General features: G+C 43.1%; 1 protein-coding gene across 5 annotated transcripts in view; it reads right to left on the bottom strand.

Moving 5' to 3' along the window:
* Nucleotides 1-1,475: 1,475 nt before the first annotated feature.
* Nucleotides 1,476-27,544, bottom strand: part of LOC126457855 (uncharacterized) — a 311,923-nt gene continuing 285,854 nt past the window's right edge. For all 5 annotated transcript variants that reach the window (XM_050094498.1, XM_050094501.1, XM_050094500.1 and 2 more), the window contains one exon: nt 1,476-2,361. In XM_050094498.1, coding sequence (XP_049950455.1) covers nt 2,137-2,361 — 225 coding nt within the window. In that variant the 3' untranslated portion in view covers nt 1,476-2,136. The remainder of the gene's footprint in view (nt 2,362-27,544) is intronic.

Genomic DNA, 27,544 nt, shown 5'->3' with positions numbered 1-27,544 from the left:
CACTTCTCTGCATGCTGATACAGTAAACAAAACTAATACACAAATGTGTAACTGAAGTACATGTTCTTAATCCCTTGGAAATGCCATGTGGCTAGGGCCTGCTGTCGCGTAGACAGTTCGCCTGGTGCAAGTCTTTCGAGTTGACGCCACTTCGGCAACTTGTGTGTCAGGAAAACTTAAATGTATAGCACTCTTTTCGTTGTGCCTGTTGGTGACTCAAGGTCTCCTGTGTATGGCAAGTAGCAGTCTATCCTTGCTTCCTTTGCTTAAAGTTAGTTGTTAGCAGGAGAAACGATGTGGCACTTGTTATCAGTTATTATATAACTTCAGATGATATATTCCAGGCCATACATATAGTACTATCAAGTTTCACAGAACAAAGCTGTGCAGTGGTAATATACTACACATGTAATTGAAAACAGCTGAGTGTAGAGTCCAGTACCAAAATACTTTTTAACCTTCCAACATACATAAATGTATTTTTCCTTATAGATCATGTAATAATTATTACTTATTTTCTTGTCCAGCATGTGGAACATCTTAATGATGATTTTGTAACTGAGATAATGGTTTTGAAGATAATATAAGCACCAGCTACACTTTTCTTTTTATTTTAAACCACAATTAAAATTGTGTGTGATACATCTACACATAGCTGTCTCTAAAAGTGAGAAATTACAATTTTCCATCAAGTGTCTGCTAAATCATTCCACCGCTTAGGCACATATATTAAAGGCACAAGGGAAAGCTGGAAAGCTAAGTTAAGTGCAAATATGACTTCTCAGTTCCTCACATCACATTTTCCTCTTCGCTAATCAAAATGTGCTGCACTTAATGCCCATAAACCTTATAAAGAATTTCATCATAATTAAAGGGTTTCCATGTTGCTTCTTCTCCTTGGATAACAAAAAAGTCAAGTGCAAATTCCAACCATGCCAATAATCAAGCCCAAGATAAGTACTAGGGCACAGTGACATACAACCATTAACACCAGCAAATAATGAAAAAATTTTCCTATTTATAAACTGTTGTTCCCAGTCCACCATGAGTTAATACACAGTATCACACCTACAATAAACTTTTCCATCCCTCATGTGTTTCATTTGATTTAGGAGATACTTGATGAAAAATTTCTCACTTTTGGATACAGATGTGTATAGATACATCACGCATAGTTTCAACTGTTGTTTTTAAAAAAATTAAGTACAACTGGTGCTGACAAATTCCTCTACACTGAATTACAAACCAAAAAGCCTAGTGATTCAATGTTTTGATCTCCAGTCAACAGGGAAGGAAATCAGTGTTTTGTTTTCCATGTCATATACAATAAAATTGTAAAGTGGGTAATTACAGAAAATACAACATATACAAAAATAATTCCCACAACTATATGTATAATAAATAAATAACATATAATAAGTATTCTTATTATTATTGATGTAAAAGATACACATCAAGACATAAATATTTGGTACAAAAAATTTACATTACACTCCACAGTGAAGTTTACAACTTAATAAATACAAAATCTTACAGCAACATGTTTGGTTGTAAATAATATACTTAATATTCTCACCCATGTAGCTAAGTGACATACACATTAAAAACTTACACTCATGTTAAAGAACTTCAAAACAAACAATTTTGGTAGTTTGAGATGCTTCATATATTCTCTTCACACGGTGCAATAAATCAGAAATAACTGACGCTATACATAAATTCACTGGTTTCCCTCCAAAATATTAAACACAATAAATACTTTTGCTCTCAGATAAACACAGTCACATTTTGCAGATCATTTGTTCATTGTATTTTTTTCTGTTATTTTTATAAAATGTAGCATGCATAATTATTTCACTTATCAAAATATTTGTGGCAAGTTCTTTTAAAATGCTTTGCAAACATACATTTTCTGCTAGATTAGATTAAAAACAGTGACAATATATTTTTTCTATTACTTACACATTATTTACAGATAAAATAATGATCCACTATTTACATAAGTAACTCTCCCCCCCAGCACACACACACACACACACACACACACACACACACACACACACACACACACACACACACACACACACACACACAGTCTTGGTGACATGCATACATATGGATGGCAGTGTTGTCAGTTCACTTGCCTTTTTTCCACACTGTGTTCATATAATCTTGCGGCAAACAGAAGTCACTCGCTTTTGTAGTCCAAGTAACATGAGGAAAGGGTGGGAATACAAATTTCTCTGATGAAAGTTCTAAATGTTTAAGAACCACTGAACAAGGCTTGATCTGACTTGTACTAGGTCCTAACAAAGCTCTGTCTTCTTTGCAGCAAATTCTGTCTTGCGAGGAACATTTTACCTGCAGAAGAAATAAAGCCAATTGTTAATTAATAACTTTGCTGTGCAATCTGAGTACTAAATTGTCACTGATTCTAGGTCTTCGTATTTTGACTTGTATCTGTAACTATACACATACAAAAGGAGACACTTAAGAAAAAAATTCAGGCTAACAAAAGGCACAATAAATATTAATTCCCTTCAATTACCCGATAACAATTAGAGCTACAAACAAAAATAAAATTAAAGCAACTTTTTGTTAAATCCCCAATACCAACATTATACAGGGTGTTACAAAAAGGTACGGCCAAACTTTCAGGAAACATGCCTCACACACAAATGAAGAAAAGATGTTAGGTGAACATGTATCCGGAAACGCTTAATTTCCATGTTAGAGCTCATTTTAGTTTCGTCAGTGTGTACTGTACTTCCTCGATTCACTGCCATGATTTCATACGGGATACTCTACCTGTGCTGCTAGAACATGTGCCTTTACAAGTACGACACAACATGTGGTTCATGCACATTTCAGTTGAAGTGTTCGTATGCTTCTCAACAACAGATTCGGTGACCGATGGATTGATAGAGGCGGACCAATTCCACGGCCTCCACGCTCTCCTGACCTCAACCCTCTTGACTTGCATTTATGGGGGCATTTGAAATCTCTTGTCTACACAACCCCGGTACCAAATGTAGAGACTCTTCGTGCTCATATTGTGGACGGCTGTGATACAATACGCCATTCTCCACGGCTGCATCAGCGCATCAGGGATTCCATGCGACGGAGGGTGGATGCATGTATCCTCGCTAACGGAGGACATTTTGAACATTTCCTGTAGCAAAGTGTTTGAAGTCACGCTGGCACGTTCTGTTGCTGTGTGTTTCCATTCTATGATTAATGTGATTTGAAGAGAAGTAATGAAATGAGCTCTAACATGGAAAGTAAGCGTTTCCGGACACATGTCCACATAACATATTTTCTTTCCTTGTGTGTGAGGAATGTTTCCTGAAAGTTTGGCCGTACCTTTTTGTAACACCCTGTATGTAATGTTGCACACAGTTATAGAAGAAAAATGAATTGTCATCCACAAAGTTTGGCATTGTGGTTCAAGTTAAAATAATTATTTATTTAGCACTTAAAAAAATACCAGATGGAGCTGTTGAAATGGTGGTGTTGGATTGGAACCCTCAAGGAGTTAGAAAAAAAATGGTCATCCAAAACAGACCTGGAAAAGGACGATCGAGAGACAAGCTGCAGAGGATGGGAAAACCTGGAGTGAAGTGAAGTGAAGAGACTTGCTAGAAATCGTACCAGGTGGAAGAATTACATCACGGCCCTATATACCAGAGGGAACAACAGGAACTAAGTCAAGTAAGTCACTTAAAAAAATAATTACAATAAATGCATATACATATTTGCTAAAGTCACGTTGTAATGGAAGCAACAAACAGAAATATAATACTAATTACTCCAGTGTGTATCAACAGTTTATATTTCTGGCAAAAGAGTTGAAGAGAGAAGGAAGAGGAGTGAAGTAAAAGGACTGGTGTGATAGCAAAAAGGGGCGGAGTTTGGGTGAACAGGCAGAGTTCGGGATCAGAAAATAAAAGATAAAGAACTCTAAAAGGAAATGAAAAAAGGGAGCTGAGGTTGAGGTAATTAAGGAAAATAATTAACATAAATTAAGGCCAGGTGGGTAGCGAAACCAAGGACATGTTGTCACATCAGTTCCCACCTGTGGAGTTCCAAGAAACTGTTGTCTGAGTGAAGAATCCAGATGGTGCACGTGATGAAATTAGCACTGAGGTCATGACTGTCATGTAGTAGAGCATGCTCTGTAACAGGATATTGTGTTTTGCAAGCATACTCCCCCTCAATATAATTTTTCTGGGCTTGTGAGCGCATTGTTGATATGTAAAACTGATGACAAAAACACCCTGCAGAAGCTCACTTGCAATAGTGACCGAAATGTTGGTAGTTTTACATATTGACAATATGGTCACAAACTAAGAAAAATTTTAACTGATAACTTGGTGGTAATCATGACTGGAATACTCTCTTTCAAATTCTAAAGGTGGCAGGGGTAAAATACAGGGAGCGAAAGGCTATTTACAATTTGTACAGAAACCAGATGGCAGTTATAAGAGTCGAGGGACATGAAAGGGAAGCAGTGGTTGGGAAGGGAGTAAGACAGGGTTGTAGTCTGTCCCCGATGTTGTTCAATCTGTATATTGAGCAAGCAGTAAAGGAAACAAAAGAAAAATTCGGAGTAGGTATAAAAATTCATGGAGAAGAAGTAAAAACTTTGAGGTTCGCCGATGACATTGTAATTCTGTCAGAGACAGCAAAGGACTTGGAAGAGCAGTTGAATGGAATGGACAGTGTCTTGAAAGGAGGATATAAGATGAACATCAACAAAAGCAAAACAAGGATAATGGAATGTAGTCTAATTAAGTCGGGTGATGCTGAGGGAATTAGATTAGGAAATGAGGCACTTAAAGTAGTAAAGGAGTTTTGCTATTTGGGGAGCAAAATAACTGATGATGGTCGAAGTAGAGAGGATATAAAATGTAGGCTGGCAATGGCAAGGAAAGCGTTTCTGAAGAAGAGAAATTTGTTAACATCCAGTATTGATTTAAGTGTCAGGAAGTCATTTCTGAAAGTATTCGTATGGAGTGTAGCCATGTATGGAAGTGAAACATGGACGATAAATAGTTTGGACAAGAAGAGAATAGAAGCTTTCGAAATGTGGTGCTACAGAAGAATGATGAAGATTAGATGGGTAGATCACATAACTAATGAGGAAGTATTGAATAGGATTGGGGAGAAGAGAAGTTTGTGGCACAACTTGACCAGAAGAAGGGATCGGTTGGTAGGACATGTTCTGAGGCATCAAGGGATCACCAATTTAGTATTGGAGGGCAGCGTGGAGGGTAAAAATCGTAGAGGGAGACCAAGAGATGAATACACTAAGCAGATTCAGAAGGATGTAGGTTGCAGTAGGTACTGGGAGATGAAAAAGCTTGCACAGGATAGAGTAGCATGGAGAGCTGCATCAAACCAGTCTCAGGACTGAAGACCACAACAACAACAACAACAATCATACCAATGTCGAATGCCAAAAAATGTTTACATAACAGCTGGTACAAGAGGCACAGATGGCGGCAGGAGGGTACATAGGGCAAGTCTTACAACAGGGGTGGTCACAGAGTTGGGAGTCATAGGGTAAGGGAGAAGGATGGTATATACTGGCAATATACAATATCTTGCTGTAGAGCATGCTCTACAGCATGACAGTTGGTACCTTGGTACCAGTTCCACCATAAGTGCCATCTTGATTCTTCCCTCACGCACCTGTGTCTCAGAACTCTTAAAAGTGTGAACTGACATTACAACATGTCCTTGGTTCTCGCCACCCACCTGGCCACAATTTTCTTTAACTATTTTCTTTAAGTTACTCCAGTCTCAGAAACTATTTCTTTCTTCATTATCTTTTAGTTTTCTATATCTTTTATTTTCTGCCCTGTCTACTGTCCCCCTACCCCTCATCACAACCATATATAACACACTTAGCTTTCCACTCTTCTTAAGTATTGCAGATGTTTTGTCAGTGATTTCTGTCTTGCTTATCACCATATCTACCACCTTTAAGCTCTCAGGTTGTCAAATCTCATCCAGTGCAGTCCCCAACAATGAGTCTTTCCTTCTCATCTCTTCCTGTAAGTCTCCTCTGACCCAGGTTTCTGGGTGAGCTAGCTAAAGTCAAGCATCAGCTGTCACGGTTAAGAATTAGTACAATTTCCAATGCCAAATAACCTCCATCTTCAAACTCCCAACTCAACACAATTTTACAAGACTTGGAAAATTAAAGAGTGTGGGAGACACATGTAGTGGCCCTTATAGGAGTGATAAAGAATTCATTTACTAAACTAATTCAGACCTTGTTTGAATTGGATGCTGTGGACATAGGGGCTAGAGAGGGTGTTACAGTGTTACGTAAAGATGTGGTTTGAAACACTCACCAGTGACCAGCTGGTAATGTTAGCGACTGTCCTTATCTTAACCACGGACTTTAACAGGTAACTGCACAGCAATTACAGTCACTGACATGACATTAGCAGATCACTACATCCTTCCAGTGTTCCATGAAGTTTGTCTTATGTTCCACATTTTCTTGCCCAATGTGACATTAGGGACAATACTGTCCACAGAAAGGAACTTCCCCTGGACCTCCTGTATTTCATAACCCCAGCATCTAGCACTAAGAAAGTGAAATATCACTAAAGCAGCTATTTAACAACTGTTAAATCCTGGTGTCCTGTGACCATCAAAGAGCACATGGTCTTTCTGCATCCACTGAGTGCCTAAAAAGGAGAGCGCACACATAATATGCGTTGATTACCAGGCACAGAACACCTGGACAGTGCTTGATAGATTTCCAGTTCCTGATGTTAAAGACTTTTCCCACTCGTTGGCTGGTGCTTCCATATTTAGTGTTATTGAATGTGAAAAGGCATACCTACAGATTCAAATGGCACCAGATGACATCTCTAAAATCACTGTCATCATTCCTTTCAGAATATCTGAATTCCTGTTCATGCCATTTGGTTAGAAAATGCCACCCAAACTTGGCAGTGTCTCATCAATAGGGACCTAGTCATCTTCCATTCTGCTTCCCATACTTAGATGATATACCAATTTTCTCCTCTTCACCTGAACAGCATGGTGAGCATTTGCACTCGCTTTTCAATGTGATGGAGAAATTCATTTTCGTAATAAACCAGGACAAATTCCAGCTACACAGGCAGGAGGTTGCATTCTTGGGCCACTCGGTGATGCGGGATGGGATCAAGAATGTACATAACTCATCAATCAGACACCACATGTAACAAAATTTCATGAACTTCAGAGATTTCCTGCAACAATACACTTTTACAAGTGTCACAGTCCACGATTGGAGCAGTCCTATAATGAACAGTAGATGGTCAACAACCACCTCTCTGATTCATTTTGTGAAAAGTCATAGGGTCACAACAAATGTAGTCAGGTTATGACCGGGGGATTTTTGGCTCTGTGCAAAGCTATTAAACATTTCCATGAGGAAGCTGAGAGATACCTGCTAAATTCACTGACCACTGGTACACGCAATACACAACCCAGTAAGAACTGCTATTCTCGCCACTTCCATCATCTGGATGATGTTGGGCAACTCCCTATGGACATATGCCATGTTAATAGTGCTGACAACATGGATCCTGACTTTCTATCTCAGATTAACATTGAATGCTGCAGTAGCCTTCAGTGAAATGGAGAAGGAACAAAAAAAGGATCTACAGGTAACAATGCTCTTGATGGACAGCAACACCAGGTTAACTATGGAACCAGTACAGATTTCTGGCATGGACTTGCACCTATGGTGTGATACTTCACATTCCAAAGTATGTTACAAGTGCCTAATATGGGTGGAAGAAAGCATCTGCAAGGGAGGAGACTGGGCCAGAGTAGCAAAAGAGGTGCGATGGAGATGCTTGTGTTTCAAGCAGACCTCACAGGCAGCAGAGAGCGTTTTAAATAAAAAGGATTAACTTGTAACCTTAATGCAGAATAACGAAAGGATAATTCAAATGGTAGACACTCTACTTATCAGAACAACAACTGGAGGTAGTGGAAGACAAACAAAAACACGTAAACCAATACAAGGTAATACCAAAATGTTGCAACACTAGTAAAAGAAAAGACGGTGCACCTGTCAACAGAGAATCTACATGTTACTGATTATCATGTACAATAACTCTTTGAATGCTGAAACATAACAGAGGATCTGGTCACATTTGGGCTCCAAATACTGACAGTGTAACAGTCACTAGCAGGAAAAATTCAGAGTTATGACGGTTATGAAAACATGACTGGTAACCATTATTTGCAGAGTCTGTACTTGTTTCAGAGCGTACTGATTGACCAACACACAAATTTGTTGATATCCAGTAATGCGCTATTTCAAGACAATAAAGTTTGAAAGCCAATTGAGTCATAGTGCAAGTAATTGGAGGTTTTTCTAGACTCAACTACTTTAAATAAACAACAATATTAGGAAACTGATAGATTGCAACTGATCATAAAGATGACACATCGAGCTGCAAACTGTTATAAATTACAGCTTTCAGTCAGAGCCTCTTCAGTAAAGAAAACACATACACATTTGCACAAGCATGCACACTACATGTACACACGACTGCTATCTCTGGCCAGTCTGGCTAGACTACTACTGCATAATTGTTTAAATTCCCAGATGAGCTTTCCCGATGCTGCACCTGGCAGTCTCCTCAAGCTTCCGCTTCCATCAAGTTTTTGCATAACCTGTGAGACAGCGCTCTTGCCCCCACCTGTAGTCTGTTATCCCTCCCCCTTACCCGTACCATTACAGATTGTTATTTACGTGACTCACATTCCAGTCAGAGATGCTGGTGGTAGCGGTCAGGTGTGCACGAGGTGTGCTTGCTACAATGTGTAACAGTTTAAAAAAAAACTGCCTGTCTCCAACTCAACGGATTGAGAGGGCACTCCAACCAGCCACCATACCACAGGTTCCTGAAGAAGACCAAGATGAAGCAAAGAAGGTGGCATATCTGCCCTATGCTGGCTCTATTTCTGCCAGAATCAGTAGGACCCTCCATAAACACAATATCAAGTGTGTTTTCTGTCCATCCAACAAGATCGGGGGACTGCTGGGGAGTGTCAAAGACGACCTGGGGTTACGAAAACCAGGGATTTACAATATACCTTGTCAATGTGGCATGTCCTACATTGTCCAGACGACAAGAACTGTGGAGATCAGGTGCAAAGAACATCAGAGGCACACTAGATTAAGACAGGTGACTAAGTCAGCCATTGCTGAACACTGTCTAGAACTAGATCATGCCATGAAGTTTGAGGATACCAAGATTCTAGCACAAACACCCAGATTTTGGGACAGTGTTATGAGAGAATCGATAGAAATTAAAATGGCTGACGATCTTATGAACCGTGACACAGGGTACCAGCTAAGCAGAGCCTGGGATCCAGCTCTGGAATTGTTAAAGGAGCAACGGGGCCAGCTGCAACACTACACAAACAGAAGAACCAGAAACATGGAGATGGAAAACGAGCCCCTGACGGACTGCCAGGCGCACCAGACCAAAGATGGAACACCCAGAAGTGGGACTGGTGGGCGCGGACCGCAGAGGGAACATCCAGAGCCGCAGCGGACGAAAAACAGAGCGGCAACGCTCCAACAGGTCGTGGTGAGCGGGCGCGGACCGCAGGGGGAATGCTTGGTACCCCAGACTGTAGATGAAACCCCCAGGAGCGGGTTTGGTGGGCGCGGACTGCAGAGGGAACACCTAGAACCGCAGCGGACGGAAAACGGAGCAGCAACGTTCCAGCAGGTCGCAGGGAATGGGTGCGGACCACAGAGGAAGCGCCTGCAGCCGTTGGTGGAGGGGGAAGGCCATAGGCATAAAGACTGGACCAGGTCCACTAGAGGAGCAGTCTCAGGTCGCACCTGATGAAGGTCACGAGCTATGTGACCGAAATATCATGCAAGTACGACGCTCATATCTGGCAGAACACCCGACAACCCAAGATGTCATTAGATCGCCGGGAAAGCCTGAAGAGTTACATCAAAAGTCTCTAAGGGGAGGAGATGTATCAGAATATCAAGAAGCTGGACAAGTTACTGCAGAAGAAAGGGAAGATGCTGAGTTCTCTCAGTTTTTTACTGAGGTGTCGAGACGGAGAAGTGGTACCAGTATTTGCCAGAATTAATCATCACATCAACTCCAGAGCGGTGAACAAGATAAAACGCAGAGCTGGCGAGAGAGAGGATTCGAGATATGCGCCACAGGTTAGATGATGTGGCCAGGGTGCTGTTACACATTCATCTGTACATGGCAGCCTCCTTAACAAGAGAAGACTGGGATTGGGTAGACCGTGCCTCCTGGTCTTTAGCTGAGTGTGCTAGAAGGAATGCCTCATCTTGCCAATCTGCAAAGTTTGACCGCATGAGTAAGAAAGCACAGCAGATGGAAGAGACAAGCACTGTGACGAATCTGAGTGGCATATAGTTTGATGATACAACCTTAAAGGTACTCAGCGAGGGTCTCAACTTTGCTACGACCCCTAGAAACGTACCCGTTTCAGGTTTCGTCAGTGCAGTAGAGCAAGTTGCAGCCACACTTCCACCTAATGTGGCAGAGGAAGTCCGCCGAGAGACCTCCAGGGCCCTCACCAAGGCCAGGCGGCCGAAATCAAACATCACAACCGAGGAGAGGCTTGCACTCAAGAAACTACGGGAAGACAACAGCATTGTGGTACTGCCAGCAGACAAAGGGAACTCCACTGTCATCTTGCAGCGGGTGGATTATGATGAGAAAGTACGCCAACTTCTGGAGGACCCTGCATACAGAATTCTGGAGTGTGACCCCACGGACAAGGTGGCCAAGAAGACTAGTGCTCTCTTGAAGGAAACAGGGATACCCGATAAGATCATCAGACAACTACGGGAAAAAGCGCCAGTGCCACCTAGACTGTATGGTCTGCCTAAAATACACAAGGAGGGTGTGCCCCTACGTCCTATTGTCAGTAATATTGGGGCACCTGTCTCCATATGTGGGGAAATGTATTCACCACATCCACAACTTAGAAGATTTCCTGCAACGCCTCAAGCAACTGCACATCACAGATTCGGACATCATGGTTAGTTTTGATGTGGTATCGCTGTTGTAAGGTATGTGATGTGTCTCAAACAGCCTCTCCATACAAATGCCAACCTCACCTTCACGAGTTGCAGCCAAGGATTGCTGCACGGTACACCCTGTTACCACTAACGAGGATATGGCGACCGAGTATCTCCCAGAATAAGGAGACACCCTCTACCAAGCGAAACGGCCTCCTAGGAGGGCGGATGAGCAGGTAGAGGCAGGGCACTCTCTTGTCCTTGGGATGGGACACTGTCCCTAAAGGCGGAAGAGCCACATGATGGCCAATGGCATAGAATGAAGAAGGCAAGGAGAAACCACTTCATTAAAGATCTAATTAGATTTCTCAAGTATCAGCAGCCATAATATGAATATGAAACAAGCTCTAGTAAAAATGCAATCCGGAGTAATAGCCCCTCATTCGGTTCTCTGGGAGGGGACTACCAGAGATCTCGTTTCAACAGTTCATAGGAAGAAAGGAAATAAAAAGAGCTATGGTAGAATTGGAACGTGGAACGTCCGCACCTTACTGCAGATGGGGAAGCTCGAAAACCTTAAGCAAGAAATGAAGAAAATTAAGTTGGATATACTAGGAGTGTCTGAAATGAGATGGCCTAACTGCGGAGATTTCTGGAGTGATGAGTACAGGATAATTCACACAGGAACGATAGAAGATAGACCTGGAGCAGGTGGGGTTGGAGTAGTTATGAGTCGAAAATTGGGGCAGAGAGTGAAGGGATATATACAATATGGAGGAAGGATAATACTTGTCAGTCTGGATACCAAACCTACAGAGACGGTTGTGATACAGCAGCCTACCACAAACCAGGAGGATGAGGAAGTTGAAGCTGTATATGAAGAGTTAAATGGAGCCTTGAGAGGAATCAAAGGAGAAACAAATTTAATAATCATGGGAGACTGGAACGCAATAGTAGGAGATAAAGAGGTACAGCCAGCTGTTGGACGCTACGGCCTTGGTAAAAGGAATGATAGAGGAGACCGACTTATAGAATTTTGTAACAGGAATCAACTGATAATATCGAACACGTGGTTTCAACATCACCCCCGTAGAAGATACACCTGGAAGTCACCAGGGGATAGAGAACGATACCAAATTGATTACATTCTAGTCAAAAATAGATTTAGAAATCAACTAAAAGACTCTAGAGCATACGCAAGCCCAGATATTGTGAGTGATCACAACATGTTTGTTGCGGAATGCCGACTCAAGTTCAAATGCATAAGGAAGAAAGTAGGAAATGGAAAACTGGATATAGGGAAGCTTGGAAACCGTGAGACGCAGAAGGAGTTCCAAGAAAGGGCTAAGGATCTAATTCAACAGCATCCTATAGAGAATGTAGAACAACATTGGGAAAATTTGAGAGATGGCCTAATAAAAGCAGCTGAAGAGATAATTGGAAAACAAAAACCTGAAAAGAGGAAGGAGTGGATAACTGATGAAATAATACTGATGTTTGAGGAAAGAAGGAAGCTCAAAAATAATGAAACGGAAGAAGGGAAACGGCATACCAAGTGCTTAGGAACAAAATCAACAGGAAGTTGAAGCAAGTAAAAGAAAGATTCCTTGAAGACAGATGCAAAGAAGTTGAAGACCTTCTGAAGAAAGGGAACCTTGAATTAGCATACAAAACAGTGAAACACTTCTTCTCAGGAGGACAAAGGATTAGATGTAATGCCCTAATAAGAGAGGATAATAAGATGGTGTATAATCATGAAGATATAGCACTTACGTGGAAGGAATACCTAGAGAAATTATATGGAGGCAACGTACAAGATGACATGATTGAAAGTGAGGACGAAGTAGATAAAGATGAACTAGGAGACAGCATACTAAGGTCTGAATTTGATCAGGCACTACAGGCACTTAAGCACGGAAAAGCACCAGGAATTGACTCATTGCCCGCAGAAATCATCAAAGCAGCTGGAACAGAAATAAAAGATACATTGTATAAATTAATCTGCCAAATATATGATACTGGAGAGCTGCCTGAGGACTTCAAAAAGTGTATTGTTGTTCCACTACCAAAGAAAATGCCAGCAAAATCGTGTGCACAATACAGAACCCTCAGCCTAACATCACATGCATCAAAAATTTTGACGACCATCCTCCTCAGAAGAATTGAAGGGAACGTGGAATGCATGCTCACAGAAGACCAGTTTGGCTTTAGAAGAGGGAGAGGTACGCGAGAAGCCATTATGGCCCTAAGGCTCATAATAGAAAAAAGAATGGAAAAAGGAAAGGACAACTACATAGCATTTATTGACCTTGAAAAAGCCTTTGATAAGGTTGAATGGAAGAAACTATTCCACATATTGAGGGAAACTGGAGCTAAGTACAAGGACAGGAGAACGATATGGAACATATACAAAGAAGAGGTGGCAATAGTGAGATGTGGGGAACATCAACAACAAGCAAAAATTAAACAGGGTGTGAGACAGGGATGTGCACTCTCCCCTGTCCTCTTTAATATGTACATACAGAAAGCAATGGACGAGGTGAGAGAAAAGTTAGGACACGCTAATGGAATCAGGATCCAGGGAAAAATAGTAGATATGCTGCGTTTTGGGGATGACATTGCTGTCCTAGCGGAAAATGAGGAAGAATTACAAGTAGTGTTGGAGGAAATGGAAAACACTCTTGCTACACTGTACAACATGAAAATTAATAAGTCAAAAACAAAAATCTTAGTTGCAAGCAAACAAAATAATCAAGCAATTACGAATATAAGGCTGAATGGAGAGAAGCTGAAAGAAATACAAGACTTTGTCTACTTGGGAAGCAGAATAACATCAGATGGTCATAGTAGGAAAGATGTAATAAGTAGAATAAATCAGGCAAAGATTGCATTCTATAAAAGGAAAGGACTCCTCACATCAAATATGATAAGTCTGTCGTTAAGGAAGCGGTTAATAAAGAGGGAGTGTGCTTCTCTACGGCAGCGAAACCTGGACACTTGGAGAGGACGAAAGAAGAAGGATTGAAGGATTCGAAATGTGGTGTCTGCGAAGGATGTTAAAAATTCCATGGACGGCCAGGATGACAAATGAAGAAGTCCTGCAGAGAGCGGAGGAAGTTCCAGTTCTTTGGAAGACTGGTCAAGAAGAGGAGAGATATATGGATGGGACACATTCTGAGACATGAAAGTCTTCTCCACACTATAACGGAAGGCCTTGTGGAGGGCAAAAGGGCAAGAGGCAGACCTAGAAGAAAGTACATAAGCCAGATAATGCAGGACCTAGGATGCGGAAGTTTCACGGAATTGAAGAGGCTGGCCGACAATCGCACTGAATGGAGAGCTGCTGCAAATCGATCTTAGGATTGGCAACTTAAGAAGAAGATTGCTGTTCACCAGGGTCCCACTGAAGGACTCACTAGAACTGACTGCAGAGAAATTTGGCGGTGCTCTGTTGGTCCTGTTCAGTCATACTCTGACATCCACGTATTTTGTGTACAAAAACCAATATTACGAGCGAACTGAAGGTGTACCTATGGGCACCCCACTGTCCCCTGTGGTTGCCAACATGTTTATGGAGAGTTTTGAGGTGAGGGCATTGGCAGGAGAGAGGGGGGAGAGAGGAGGGGGGAGGGAGAGGTGGGTGTGGGGGGGAGGGAGAGGTGTGTGTGGGGGGGAGGGAGAGGTGTGTGTGGGGGGAGGTGTGTGTGTGTGGGGGGAGGTGTGTGTGGGGGGGGAGGTGTGTGTGTGGGGGGGAGGTGTGTGTGGGGGGGGAGGTGTGTGTGGGGGGGGAGGTGGGGGGGAGGTGGGGGGAGATGTGGGAAGTTGGGGGGGGAGGTGGGGGGAGGGAGTGGTGGGGGGAGGGAGTGGTGGAGGTGGGGGAGGGAGTGGTGGGAGTGGGGGAGGGAGCGGTGGGCGGGGGAAGAGGTGGGGGTGGGGGGGAAGAGGTGGGGGTGGGGGGGGAAGTGGTGGGGGTGGGGGGAGGGAGCGGTGGGCGGGGGGAGCGGTGGGCGGGGGGAGGAAGCGGTGGGCGGGGGGAGAGGTGGGGGAGGGAGAGGTGAGGGGTGAGAGGTGGGAAGAGGGAGAGGTAGGGAGAGAGGTAGAGGTGGGAAGAGGGAGAGGTAGGGAGAGAGGTAGAGGTGGGAAGAGGGAGAGGTAGGGAGAGAGGTAGAGGTGGGAAGAGGGAGAGGTAGGGAGAGAGGTAGAGGTGGGAGGGAGGGAGGGAGAGGTAGAGGTGGGAGGGAGGGAGGGAGAGGTAGAGGTGGGAGGGAGGGAGAGGTAGAGGTGGGAGGGAGGGAGAGGTGGGGGAGGGAGGGAGGGAGGGAGAGGTAGAGGTGGAGGGAGGAAGGGAGAGGGGGGATAGTGGTGGGGGGAGAGGTGTGTGGAGGGGGAGGAGAGGGGTGTGGGGGGGAGAGGCGTGGGGGGGGGGGGAGAGGTGTGGGGGGGAGAGGTGTGGGGGGGAGAGGTGTGGGGGGGAGAGGTGTGGGGGGGAGAGGTGTGGGGGGGAGAGGTGTGGGGGGGAGAGGTGTGGGGGGGGGGAGAGGTGTGGGGGGAGAGATGTGGGGGGGACAGATGTGGGGGGAGAGGTGTGGGAGAGGTGGGGGGGCAGAGGTGGTGGGGGGAGAGGTGGTGGGGGGCAGAGGTGGTGGGGGGAGAGAGGTGGTGGGGGGGGAGAGGTGGTGGGGGGGAGAGGTGGTGGGGGGGGGAGAGGTGGTGGGGGGGAGAGGTGGTGGGGGGGAGAGGTGGTGGGGGGGAGAGGTGGTGGGGGGAGAGGTGGTGGGGGGAGAGGTGGTGGGGGGGAGAGGTGGTGGGGGGAGAGGTGGTGGGGGGGAGAGGTGGTGGGGGGGAGAGGTGGTGGGGGGGAGAGGTGGTGGGGGGGAGAGGTGGTGGGGGGGAGAGGTGGTGGGGGGAGAGGTGGTGGGGGGAGAGGTGGTGGGGGGGAGAGGTGGTGGGGGGGAGAGGTGGTGGGGGGGAGAGGTGGTGGGGGGGGGAGAGGTGGTGGGGGGGAGAGAGGTGGTGGGGGGGAGAGAGGTGGTGGGGGGGAGAGAGGTGGTGGGGGGGAGAGAGGTGGTGGGGGGGAGAGAGGTGGTGGGGGGGGGAGAGAGGTGGTGGGGGGGAGAGGTGGTGGGGGGGAGAGGTGGGGGGAGGGAGAGGTGGGGGGAGGGAGAGGTGGGGGGAGGGAGAGGTGGGGGGAGGGAGAGGTGGGGGGAGGGAGAGGTGGGGGGAGGGAGAGGTGGGGGGAGGGAGAGGTTGGGGGAGGGAGAGGTGGAGAGGTGGGGGGGAGAGGTGGGGGGGGAGAGGTGGGGGGGAGAGGTGGGGGGGAGAGGTGGGGGGGAGAGGTGGGGGGGAGAGGTGGGGGGGAGAGGTGGGGGGGAGAGGTGGGGGGGAGAGGTGGGGGGGAGAGGTGGGGGGGAGAGGTGGGGGGGAGAGGTGGGGGGGAGAGGTGGGGGGAGAGGTGGGGGGGAGAGGTGGGGGGGAGAGGTGGGGGGGAGAGGTGGGGGGGAGAGGTGGGGGGGAGAGGTGGGGGGGAGAGGTGGGGGGGAGAGGTGGGGGGGAGAGGTGGGGGGGAGAGGTGGGGGGAGAGGTGGGGGGGAGAGGTGGGGGGAGAGGTGGGGGGGAGAGGTGGGGGGGAGAGGTGGGGGGGAGAGGTGGGGGGGAGAGGTGGGGGGGAGAGGTGGGGGGGAGAGGTGGGGGGAGAGGTGGGGGGGAGAGGTGGGGGGGAGAGGTGGGGGGGAGAGGTGGGGGGAGAGGTGGGGGGGAGAGGTGGGGGGGAGAGGTGGGGGGAGAGGTGGGGGGAGAGGGGAGAGAGAAACCAACTGCTAATGCCGAACAAGAGCACAGCTGGTAGCTGTTGCGTGAACACTTGGACACTACGAAACAAGAATACGGTAGGCAACAATCCTGACTGCTACGTCAGCCCCCTAGCGAGATGGGGAATGGCATCCAAAAATCATGTAGGAAAGAGCACTCAACATCTGGGACATGTTCTTCATTCAAGCAGCGAAACTGCTTTATGTGGTTGTACTTGCGCGTAGGGCCAAGGCTGGTTTTGCAGCACAAGTGTAGGCAGCTCTTCTGGAAATAAGTATGCAAGTTTAACTCTGTTGATCAAGAATGTAGTAGCTTTATGATTTAATATTATACCCAGAACACATGCTTCTCTTTGACGTGTGGGCGTGTATATAGAGGCTGTAGAAATGATTTGACACTGACTGTATGTAACATGAGAAGCGAGCATCTTTGCAAGTCATGACACACACTGGTAGCAGTTACTTCTGTAAAATATCTGGGAGTATGCATACGGAACAATTTGAAGTGGAATGATCATATAAAATTAATTGTTGGTAAGGCGGGTGCCAAGTTGAGATTCATTGGGGGAGTCCCCAGAAAATGTAGTCCATCAACAAAGGAGGTGGCTTACAAAATACTCGTTCAACCTATACTTGAGTATTGGTCATCAGTGTGGGATCTGTACCAGGTCAGGTTGACGGAGGAGATGGAGAAGATCCAAAGTAGAGTGTTGCGTTTCGTCACAGGGTTATTTGGTAAGCATGTTAGCATTACGGAGATGTTTAGCAAGCTCAAGCGGCAGACACTGCAAGAGAGGCGCTCTGCATCGCGGTGTAGCTTGCTGGCCAGGTTTCGAGAGGGTGCGTTTCTGTATGAGGTATCGAATGTATTCTTCCTCCTACTTATATCTCCCGAGGAGATCATGAATGTAAAATCAGAGAGATTCGAGCACACCCGGAGACTTTCCGGCAGTCGTTCTTCCCGCGAACCATACTCGACTGGAACAGTAAAGGGAGGTAATGACACTGGCACGTAAAGTGCCCTCCGCCACACACCGTTGGGTGGCTTGCGGAGTATAAATGTAGATGTAGATGTAGGTGTCATTCCATGTCTCAACACTTGATGAGGTGAATGCGAGCAGTATGTTCCATCAGGTGATAAATGAAGTCTGGCTGGCCATGATCAGGTAGCTGTACATGGCTCAGATTGATGAATTCCCAACCAATCAAAGTGCTCTAGTTAATTATTAGATATTTTTACTGGCCGCCTGATCCCAGCATAAGAGTTGTATAATCACTCAAGGGAAGACTACACTATGTAGTGCAGAAACACTCAGGTCATGCAATATTAGTTGGAAGAGACATTAATCTACTGAGTATAGACTGGGACATCTATGGATTGACTGCAGGTGGAACAGACAAACAGTCTTATGAAGTAATTTAAACACATTTTCTGTACAAAGCCTTGAACAACTCGTTCAACAGCTCACACACTGGAAATATTTCAGACCTTGTAGTGCAAACAGGCATGGCCATATCAGCAGTGTTAGTATAGAGACATTGATTAGTGATCATGTTGTCACTACAGTGACAGCTGTTACTCTAGTTAATAAATCTATGAAGATGGCTATGAGAGTATTTATGGTAGAAAAAGCAGATAAGAATTTTTAGCACTACATATAGGCAATGAATGCACATCATTTAGTTCCAATATGATTGATGTGGAACAATAATGGGCAAAGTTTACAGTGACTATGTGCCAAGTAAGTGGATTACATATGGAAAAGACCCATTATGGTTTGATAATCGAATTCAGAAAACGCTGAGGAAACAGAGATTGTTGCATTCTCAATTCAAAATATAATGCATAAATGTTGACAGGCAAAAGTTAGAAGAAATTTGTGCATCCATAAGAAGGTGAATGCACGAAGGATACTACAACTTCCAACATCATATCTTAGCAAAAGATCTTGCCGAGAACTTGAGAAAATTCTGGTCATATGTAAAATCACAAAGTGGGTCAAAGGCTTCTATCCAGTCACTCATCGAACAGTCTGTGGTGGCAATAGAAGACAACAAAAGGAAAGCTAAAGTTTTAAATTTTATGTTTACAAAATCTGTCAAGTGGGAGGATTGTACAAATGTACCATCATTTGACTGTTGCACACGCTCCCAAATGGAGGACATAGAAAGAGGCAGAAGAAACTGAAAGAGTAGAAAACATGTAAGTCACCATGTACAGATGGAGTCTCAATTCTGTTTTACAGGGAGTACTCTACAGCACTCTAACTTAGCTCACATGTATCAAAAATCTCTCAGCCAGTGCAAAGTTCCATGCAATTGGAAAAAGTGCAGATGACTCCTGTATGTAAGAAAGGTAAAAGAAAAGACCTGCAAAATTACAAACCAATATCCTTAGCATTAGTTTGCTGCAGAGTTCTTTAACACATTCTTAGTTCAAATATAACAAATTTCCTGAAGACAGAAAAGCTTCTTACATTAGATTAGATTTACTTTCATTCCAACTGATCCATACTGATGAGTTCCTCCAGGATGTAGAACATGTCAGAAAAACAATAATACATGACAAATATTTACAACTGAAAGAAATAAGCTAATGTACCTTCCACAGGTCCCAAATGGAATGATCGTCATTTTTTTTAATGAACACAATATGAAAGAATCATTTTACAAACACTAATGCACTGAATTTAAAATAAAAGAAGTTTTTTTATTTATAAGATAATAAACATGTAATAGAACTACTATAATACTTATTCACAATGAACACATTACTGCACTGAAATGGTGCACCAGTTAGATTGTACTTACACACACACACACACACACACACACACACACACACACACACACACACACGCATGCACGCACGCACGCACCCACGCACAAATCAGTTGGTTCTACTGAGAAATTCATCAATGGAGTAGAAGGAGTTGGCCACCAATAAATCGTTTAGGCTTCTCTTAAACTGAATTTCATTGGTTGTTGAGCTTTTTATGGCTGCTGGCAAGTTAATGAAAATGTGCGTTCTTGAATAATGCACACCTTTTTGTACAAGACTAAGTGACTTTAAATCCTAGTGCAGATTATTCTTATTTGTAATATTGATTCCATGAATTGAGCTGTGGCTTTGCAAAAGTGATATATTTTTAATGACAAATTTCATTAACGAATAAATATATTGGGAAGCAGTAGTTAGTATCCCTAGTTCCCTGAACAGGCTTCTGCAGGATGTTCTTGAGTTCACACCACATATAACTCTTCCTGCACGTTTTTGTGCCCAGAAAACTTTAGCTTGGCTTGATGAATTACCCCAAAAAATAATCCCAAATGACTTTATGGAATGAAAGTAAGCATAGTACGCCAGCTTTTTCAGTTTTATATCCCCTATGTCTGACAATTTGCATTACAAATAGAAATTTGTTAAGAGGCTTCAGCAGTTCTGTGGTCTGCTCCTCCCAGTTGAATTTATTATCAAGCTGTAACCCGAAGAATTTAACACTGTCCACTTCTTCTATCTACTTGTCATCGTATGTTAGGCATATACTCATGGGACACCCCTTACAAGTTCTGAACTGCATGTAGTGTGTTTTTTCAAAGTTTAGTGACAAAGAATTGGCTAGGAACAAACATTTTATCAGCTGATCTTTCTAAGACTACACTTGATTTGCTATTTATTGCAATGTTTGTATCATCGGCAAACAAAACGAACTTGGCATCTGGTAATGTAACTGATGAAAGGTCATTGATATACACAAGAAAAAGTAAGGGCCCAAAATGGAACCTTGTGGGATCCCATATGTAATTAGTTCCCAGTTGGATGATGCCTGATAGCTTGATACATGTCTCTTTCTTAATAACACCCTTTGTTTCCTGCCAGAGATATAAGATTTGAACCATTTTGCAGCATTTCCTGTTACACTATAATATTATAATTTATTTAAAAGGATATTGTGATTTACACAGTCAAATGCCTTTGACAGATCATGAAATATACCAGTTGCCTGCAATTTTTTGTCTAATGAATTGAGCAGATTTTCACTGTAAGTGTAGATAGCTTTCTCAATATCAGAATCCTTTACAAATCCGAACCGCAACTTTGACGGTATGTTATTTGAGATAAGATGGTTATAAAGCCAATTGTACATTATTTTTTCTAAAATTCTTGAGAATGCTGGCAAAAGTGAAGTTGGATGGAAATTTGATGTTATTTCTTTATCTCCCTTCTTAAACAGTGGCTTAACTTCAGCATATTTCTACCATTCAGGAGACATTCCACTGATAAGCAACTGGTTACACAGATAGCTTAATATGTTACTTAGCTCTGAATCACATTCTTTAATTAACATATTTCATCATACCCATTATATGTTTTTGATTTTAAAGATTTTATGATGGACATTATTTCTGCTGGGGTAGTTAGGGTCAAATTCATATTATGGAAGTTACTTGAAATGTCTGGCCTGACGTATTCCGTAGCAGCATCTACAGAACCTGACAACCTCCTCTTTTCAGTAACAGTTATAAAATGTTTGTTAAAACGTTCTGCAACACTACACACATCTGTCACCAATGTATCATTTACCTTTAATGCTATTTGTCCCTCTTCATGTCTGGTTCTACCCGTCTCCTCCTTCACTGTATCCCATATTGTCTTTATTTTGTTATCTGATATGACTATCTTTTCCTTGTAATATATTTGCTTTGAAGTCCGTATTATAGTCTTTAATATTTTGCAGTATTGTGCTATAGCATCAACATCTGAACTGTTTTGGATTGACAGATACAGTTTTCTTTTTGTTTTACAAGATACCCCTATTCCTTGAGTAATCCATGGCTTCTTTGTAAACTTTGCTCTAACCTTGGTAAGTTTTTGGGGGAAAACAGTGTTCAAATAAGGTAAGCACTTTATTAGCAAAAGTGTTATATTTTTCATTCATGCCATGAGCACTGTAAACATTAGTCCAGTGAATGTCTCTGAGGAGTGTCCTAAAATAATCAATTTTTGGCTTATTGATTACCCTCTTGAGCTCAGTTTTAACAGATTTTATATCCTGTTCAGTATTAACATTTAACAGAAGGAACTGTATCTTATGGTCTGAGAGGCTATTGACTATTGGTTTTGTACTATAATTTTGTTCATTGGTTTTTTCTAGAAAGATATTATGAATGGCTGTATGTGAGCTATTGGCTACCCTAGTGGGGAACTTTACAGTGGGAATTAAGTTGAATGATAGTGTTACCAACTCAAATAAGTTCTTATTGGGGGAGTCTTTAAGGAAATCTTCATTGAAATCACCAGCAACCACTATTTCTTTGTTTTTGGTTGTTAAATGGTCCAGTGCAGCTTGAAGGTGGTTTATGAACAGATTGAAGTTACCTGCAGGTGCTCGAGATACACTTAATATTATGAACAATTTTTTGTGAAATTCTACTTGTATTGCACATGCTTCCATATGCTGTTCTAGGCAAAATTTATGAATGTCTATGTTCTTAAATTTATGACAGTTCCTGATGAATGTGGCAACTCCTCCTTTCTCCATTTCTGATCTACAAAAGTGAGATGTTAACCTAAACCCTGTAACACTTAAAATTTCTATACCGGTGGTCACATGATGTTCAGAGAGGTAGATTATGTCAGCTGGGTTTGAAGACTCTAATTCATCTATGCAGATAGTTAGTTAATTAATTTTGTTTCTCAGTCCTCGAATATTTTGATGCAATAAAGATAGCTGACATTTCACATTGACTGAGTTAAAATTGGGTAGAGTTTAAATATCTGCTGACTGTTTAAAATTCTTAACCAATAGCTGTTTATGCCGATGTAATAAGCTAGAATTATATTTTTTGGTTTCTTTCTCAAACTGAAGGTTCATCTCAGTCTTAACCTCTCTTAAAATTTGGTTTCTTTCTGTCTTCCCTACCCTACGAAGGGATCTTTTCTGAACCCTATAACCACTGGTATTTTACCACTCATGACAGTACCTCTCCCTTTTAACTTTCCTGCTATTTTCCCAGCCAATTTACCCTTCCCTTTCCTGTTGAGGTGGAGACCATGCCTGGTATAATCCCACCTATTGAGAGAATCAACAGGAACCACACCAATGTGTGACCCCGCACCCGACACAAGCAGCCGTTCCAGCTCCAAATTAACTCTCTTGACAGAAGAGTTCAAATGAGGTCGGTCATGGCACCCAAGAACAGATACAAACTCAACACTAGTATGCTTCGATGCTGATGCAATCTTTGCCAGGTCACACACTATTCTGTACCCAGGATCTCTGTCAATACTGTTAACTGCCCCACCCACTATAACCACGGTGTTTTCCTTAGTGAAATCTTTGCAAAGTGATCCTAAATCCTCTGTCACCTGCTCCAGAGCAGCACTAGGTTTAAAAAAATTGGTGACCTGGTATTCTGACCGTAGTTCATCCTGCAAAAGTTGGCCAACACCTCTTCCATGGGAACTACCTAACAACAACACTTTCTTTCTCTTTACTTATTTCCCTACATTCTTACTTTTCAATATTCTGCTGAAAGTTTGTTGTGCCCTGTCTACACCTGCAACTGCTTGAGGCTCACCAGCTTCTAACTGAAGCAACAGGTCAAATCTATTTTCCACATTCACCATAAAGCTGTCAGACAAAGTTCTAGGCCTGTTCCTCCTGTTGCCACTTCCCACCTCTCTTTACCCTTCTCCCTCCTTAACCTGCCAAGATCTCCCCTGGCCTTGTCTAACTCAGCCTGAAGGGCGGCAATTTTCCCCTCCTGTTCTAGTATCTTCCTATCTCTACTACAAATCCTACAAAACCACGGATGAGTCTCATTTACTTCCCCTATTCCCATTCCACTACAGTCACCCACATGGAAAAAACTACAGCACCCATCACACCAAAGCCCCGACCTAACAATCCTACGGCAAGTCAAGCACTTTTCACTCATGATAAATGTAATAGTTTATTAAGAATAAGTCAGTTGGTAAGTATAAATTGATTAAGGTGAGCAGGAAGGATGTCTTAGGTTTGGAATCAGATGGGCACTGACTGAGGAAAGGGTCAGCAGTGGACAGACCATTTACGTGGGGGATATTAGCATAGAGGGAGGTTGCATCAATGGTGACAAGCAAGGTGTGTGGTGGGAGGAGAAGGGCACAGATTTCAGATGATCTATAAAACGGTTGGTGTCTTTAATACAGGAGGGAAGTCTTTGTGATATGGTTTGGAGATGCTAATCAATTAAAAAAGATATATGTTCGGTGGATGCTTTGAAGCCAGCAACTACAGGATGGCCAGGATGATTTGGTTTCGTGGATCTTAGGAAGAAGGTAAAAGGTGGGGCACATGGTTTGGGTGGGATAAGAAGTTCTATGGACTGAGGTGTTAGTCCTGTTGAGGGGCCTGAGGTTCTGAGGAGGGACTGTAGATCAATTTGAATCATTGGGATGGAATCTTGATGGTAGATGCTGTATACAGTGGTGTCAGACAGCTGGCGAAGGCTTTCACCAACATTCTCAGCCAGTCATACTCTCAGTGAAGTACCACAATGGTAGCTCCTTTGTCTGTTGGGAGGATAATGATGATGAAGTCATCAGCTTTTAGGGGACACAGAGCCTGCAGTTCCGCAGAGGAGAGATTGGTGTCATGTTGTTTGGACCTGACGAAGGATTGTAAAGCAATGCAGGGTATGAGAAATACTTGGAAGGCTTGTAAGGAATGATTCTGAGGTAGCGATGGTGGATCAAAGTTGGGTTCGTGGACAGAACTGTTGAAGACAATGTTCAATGTCAAGTTTGCTGTTGGAGAGGTTTTGGGGTTGGGTAGCAAAGTGGTATTTCCAGTTAACATTAAGTGTGAAGGAATGTAGGTCCTTCTCCAAAGCAGCATGATTAAATGCAGGTTTAGGAAAAAGTGAGACCCATGGATGATACAGGAGAGGAGAGTGCTTGAGATGAGAAGTTGAGAACACCCTACTGTTGTGACTGGTTCTTGTGATTATGATTAATTATTGTCCCAGGAAGCAGTGGCAAAGTCTGTGGGATGTTAAGGAGGTTGGCTAGGGTCGGCTTTGCAAGAGAAAAGTAGTGGTTGATGGTGTGCCTGTTTAGGGAGCTGCAGAGGGACAAGACGGGAAACACCATTGTTGAGGTAGTTTAGGAGAAAGTGGCATAGCTTTTTGAGGTAAAGTCTGGCATGTTGTTGCAGCCTGAAGTTGTCTTGGCAATGACACCATCCAAGAAAACATGAGGAGCAGATGACAACAGCAGAATTTTGTAGGAGGAGAGAAGTCTGGTGGAGTGGAAATTGGCTGATGAGGCATGTAACTCACAAATTAGCCAAGTAAGTGCAAAAGATTGCTGTATTTGAAACTGTAGACGAGCCTGATGTAAAGTAGGATTACATCCAGAAACAGGGACTTTCAATATTAGGCCCTTGGGAGTAACTCCAAGAGACAAGCAGGTTTCAAGAAACGGAATATGGGACCTCAGTCGCATGTTTTCGAAAAGAATGGATGTAAAATGTGATGGGATTCTTCATGGCAAGAAATGACTGTTTGGAGTGTTAGAAATGGTGCGAGTGGCAAAAAAAAGAGAAGCAGAGGGTGGAAAAACATAGAAAAAGGAAGAAAAGCAAGGAAAACTGAAAAATCAGAAATATTCCTATGAACATCAAGAGACTGGACAACGGTTAGCAAGAGGTGATGAGTAGGCGAGAAGTTCTCATCAGAAAAGTGGGCTATATGACACAAACAACAATTGGAAAAGGAAAAATTGATAGGGAAAGACGTGAAAAGAGACAAAATTTTTAAAATGGGGAAAACAGAAAGAGAAAGTCTGAGAAGAAAATGTAAACTACTTTGCTTGGCGAATGAAGTAATGGCAGTAAAAGTCGATCAGAGCTATTCAACGAAAAACAAATGCACAAGAACATGAAAGAATTATTTATAAACAAGGTAAGTGGAGGGTGGGAAAAATATAGCTATCAAATACCAAATAAATCAGTGAAAGATGATCTGGAGAAGGCCCTGCAGTGTAGTGAACCGTAAACAAATTCCTAAATAACAACAGAATTGTTATGTGCAAATTAATAAATAACAATGGGCATGTCTACATACATGGAAATCAGTACTAGAAAAGATGTAGGAGCAATTTTAGTAAACTGGGTTGTACAGATAAACAAACAAACAGACTAGAGATAAGGTAAAAAAACAGAGACAGACGACATCAAAAACTGAGACGAGGGTTATATAAGATGGAATGGTAGCCACAAGGGCTAACATAACAACAAAAATAATCAATTTATCACAATACAATGTCTTTTCTTCTCATTCTGTCTGGTAAGCCTCTCCTGACCAGGGTTCTGGTGACTTTTCTGAACTCTACCCCTTCTTCTAAACTTCTCCACTTCCTTTCAGTGCAGCCCGCTTCTTTCCCCTCCAACCCTTCTGCCAGAAGAAACAGTCACTGGTGCCAACAGCTTGCATAAATAAAACTTTTTTTTATACAGGGCGCAAATTTTAAGTTGACACACCAGAACAACTCGAAAAATAAGTTTCACGTGAAAAAATGTGTAGAATCCGAAGTTGATTATTTTCGAGGGAGATCTCAGCTGTTGCTAAAATTAGCCCACTGGGGATGGTGCGGGAGGCAACTTCAAAATTTCAAATGGGAACCCCCATTTTTTTACTGCAGAATCAGATTCTACATAATAAATTATACACATTTTGTCTTAAACATTTGTTTTGATTCTTGGTAGTTGGCACTGTAATTCGAGAAAATCCATGTTCTCATTTTTGTGTGGAAAATGGTTATGGATAAATAAAAAATATTTATTTACTTCATAAATTTGGATTTGCTAGAACTAAAACTCTCCCTCTCTCCCCATAGGATGGGGTTTGAGAGAGAGGAATTAGAGTTTTACAAATGTTGACCCACGTATTAATATTTTACGCAGATACGGATAAGTTTTGTTTGTTTCATGGTCATGAGGCCACAAAACTTTTAATTATCAAACAAATCATCTGACTAGCTAACTTAGTAACCAAACATCCCACTTACTAATGAGTGAGCTCATTAATTAACAGAGTAAACAAAGTAAAAGACTAACTGAGAAAAAGACTAACCCACTTGCTAACTAAAGAGGAATGTATTCCCACTTAAGATTTACTGGTCCTGAAAAGTAACGACTGGTTTCGTTTTATAGTTGATTATTTGCAAACACATGCAAGTAAATGAATTTCAGGGTGCTCATTTCCAGTGAGTCCCCCCCCACTTTCGGCTTGCTTGTTGTCTGTAAATCCCTTGCATCTAACCATTTTATGAAATCAAATGTTCAAAGTTATGAGCTCCAACTTCGATGGATTTATTGACTCTTGCTGTAAATCCCTACACACATCTTAATAACATGTCTGGTGTAATTGCAGTGCAAGCATCTCTTTTCTTTGCATCATGTTTTCGCAAGTGGTAGGCATTTCCTGATAAACGATACCTTTTACATAACCCCATCAGAAAAAATCTGGCGAGGTAAGGTCAGGCGATCTGGCTGGCCAATTCGCAGGACCTACCCTTCCTATCCAGCGACCATGGTAAAGTTGATCTAGTACATCACATACTACTAATGAATAATGCGCTGGACAACCATCATGTTGAAACCACACATTTTGTCGAAGTTTGATGCTCAGGTCTTCA

This window comes from Schistocerca serialis, chromosome 2 (genome assembly GCF_023864345.2).
Source record: "Schistocerca serialis cubense isolate TAMUIC-IGC-003099 chromosome 2, iqSchSeri2.2, whole genome shotgun sequence".
NCBI classification, from domain to species: domain Eukaryota; kingdom Metazoa; phylum Arthropoda; class Insecta; order Orthoptera; family Acrididae; genus Schistocerca; species Schistocerca serialis.
Note: the sequence above shows the minus strand (reverse complement) of the source record. Positions and strands in the feature narration are given on the sequence as shown.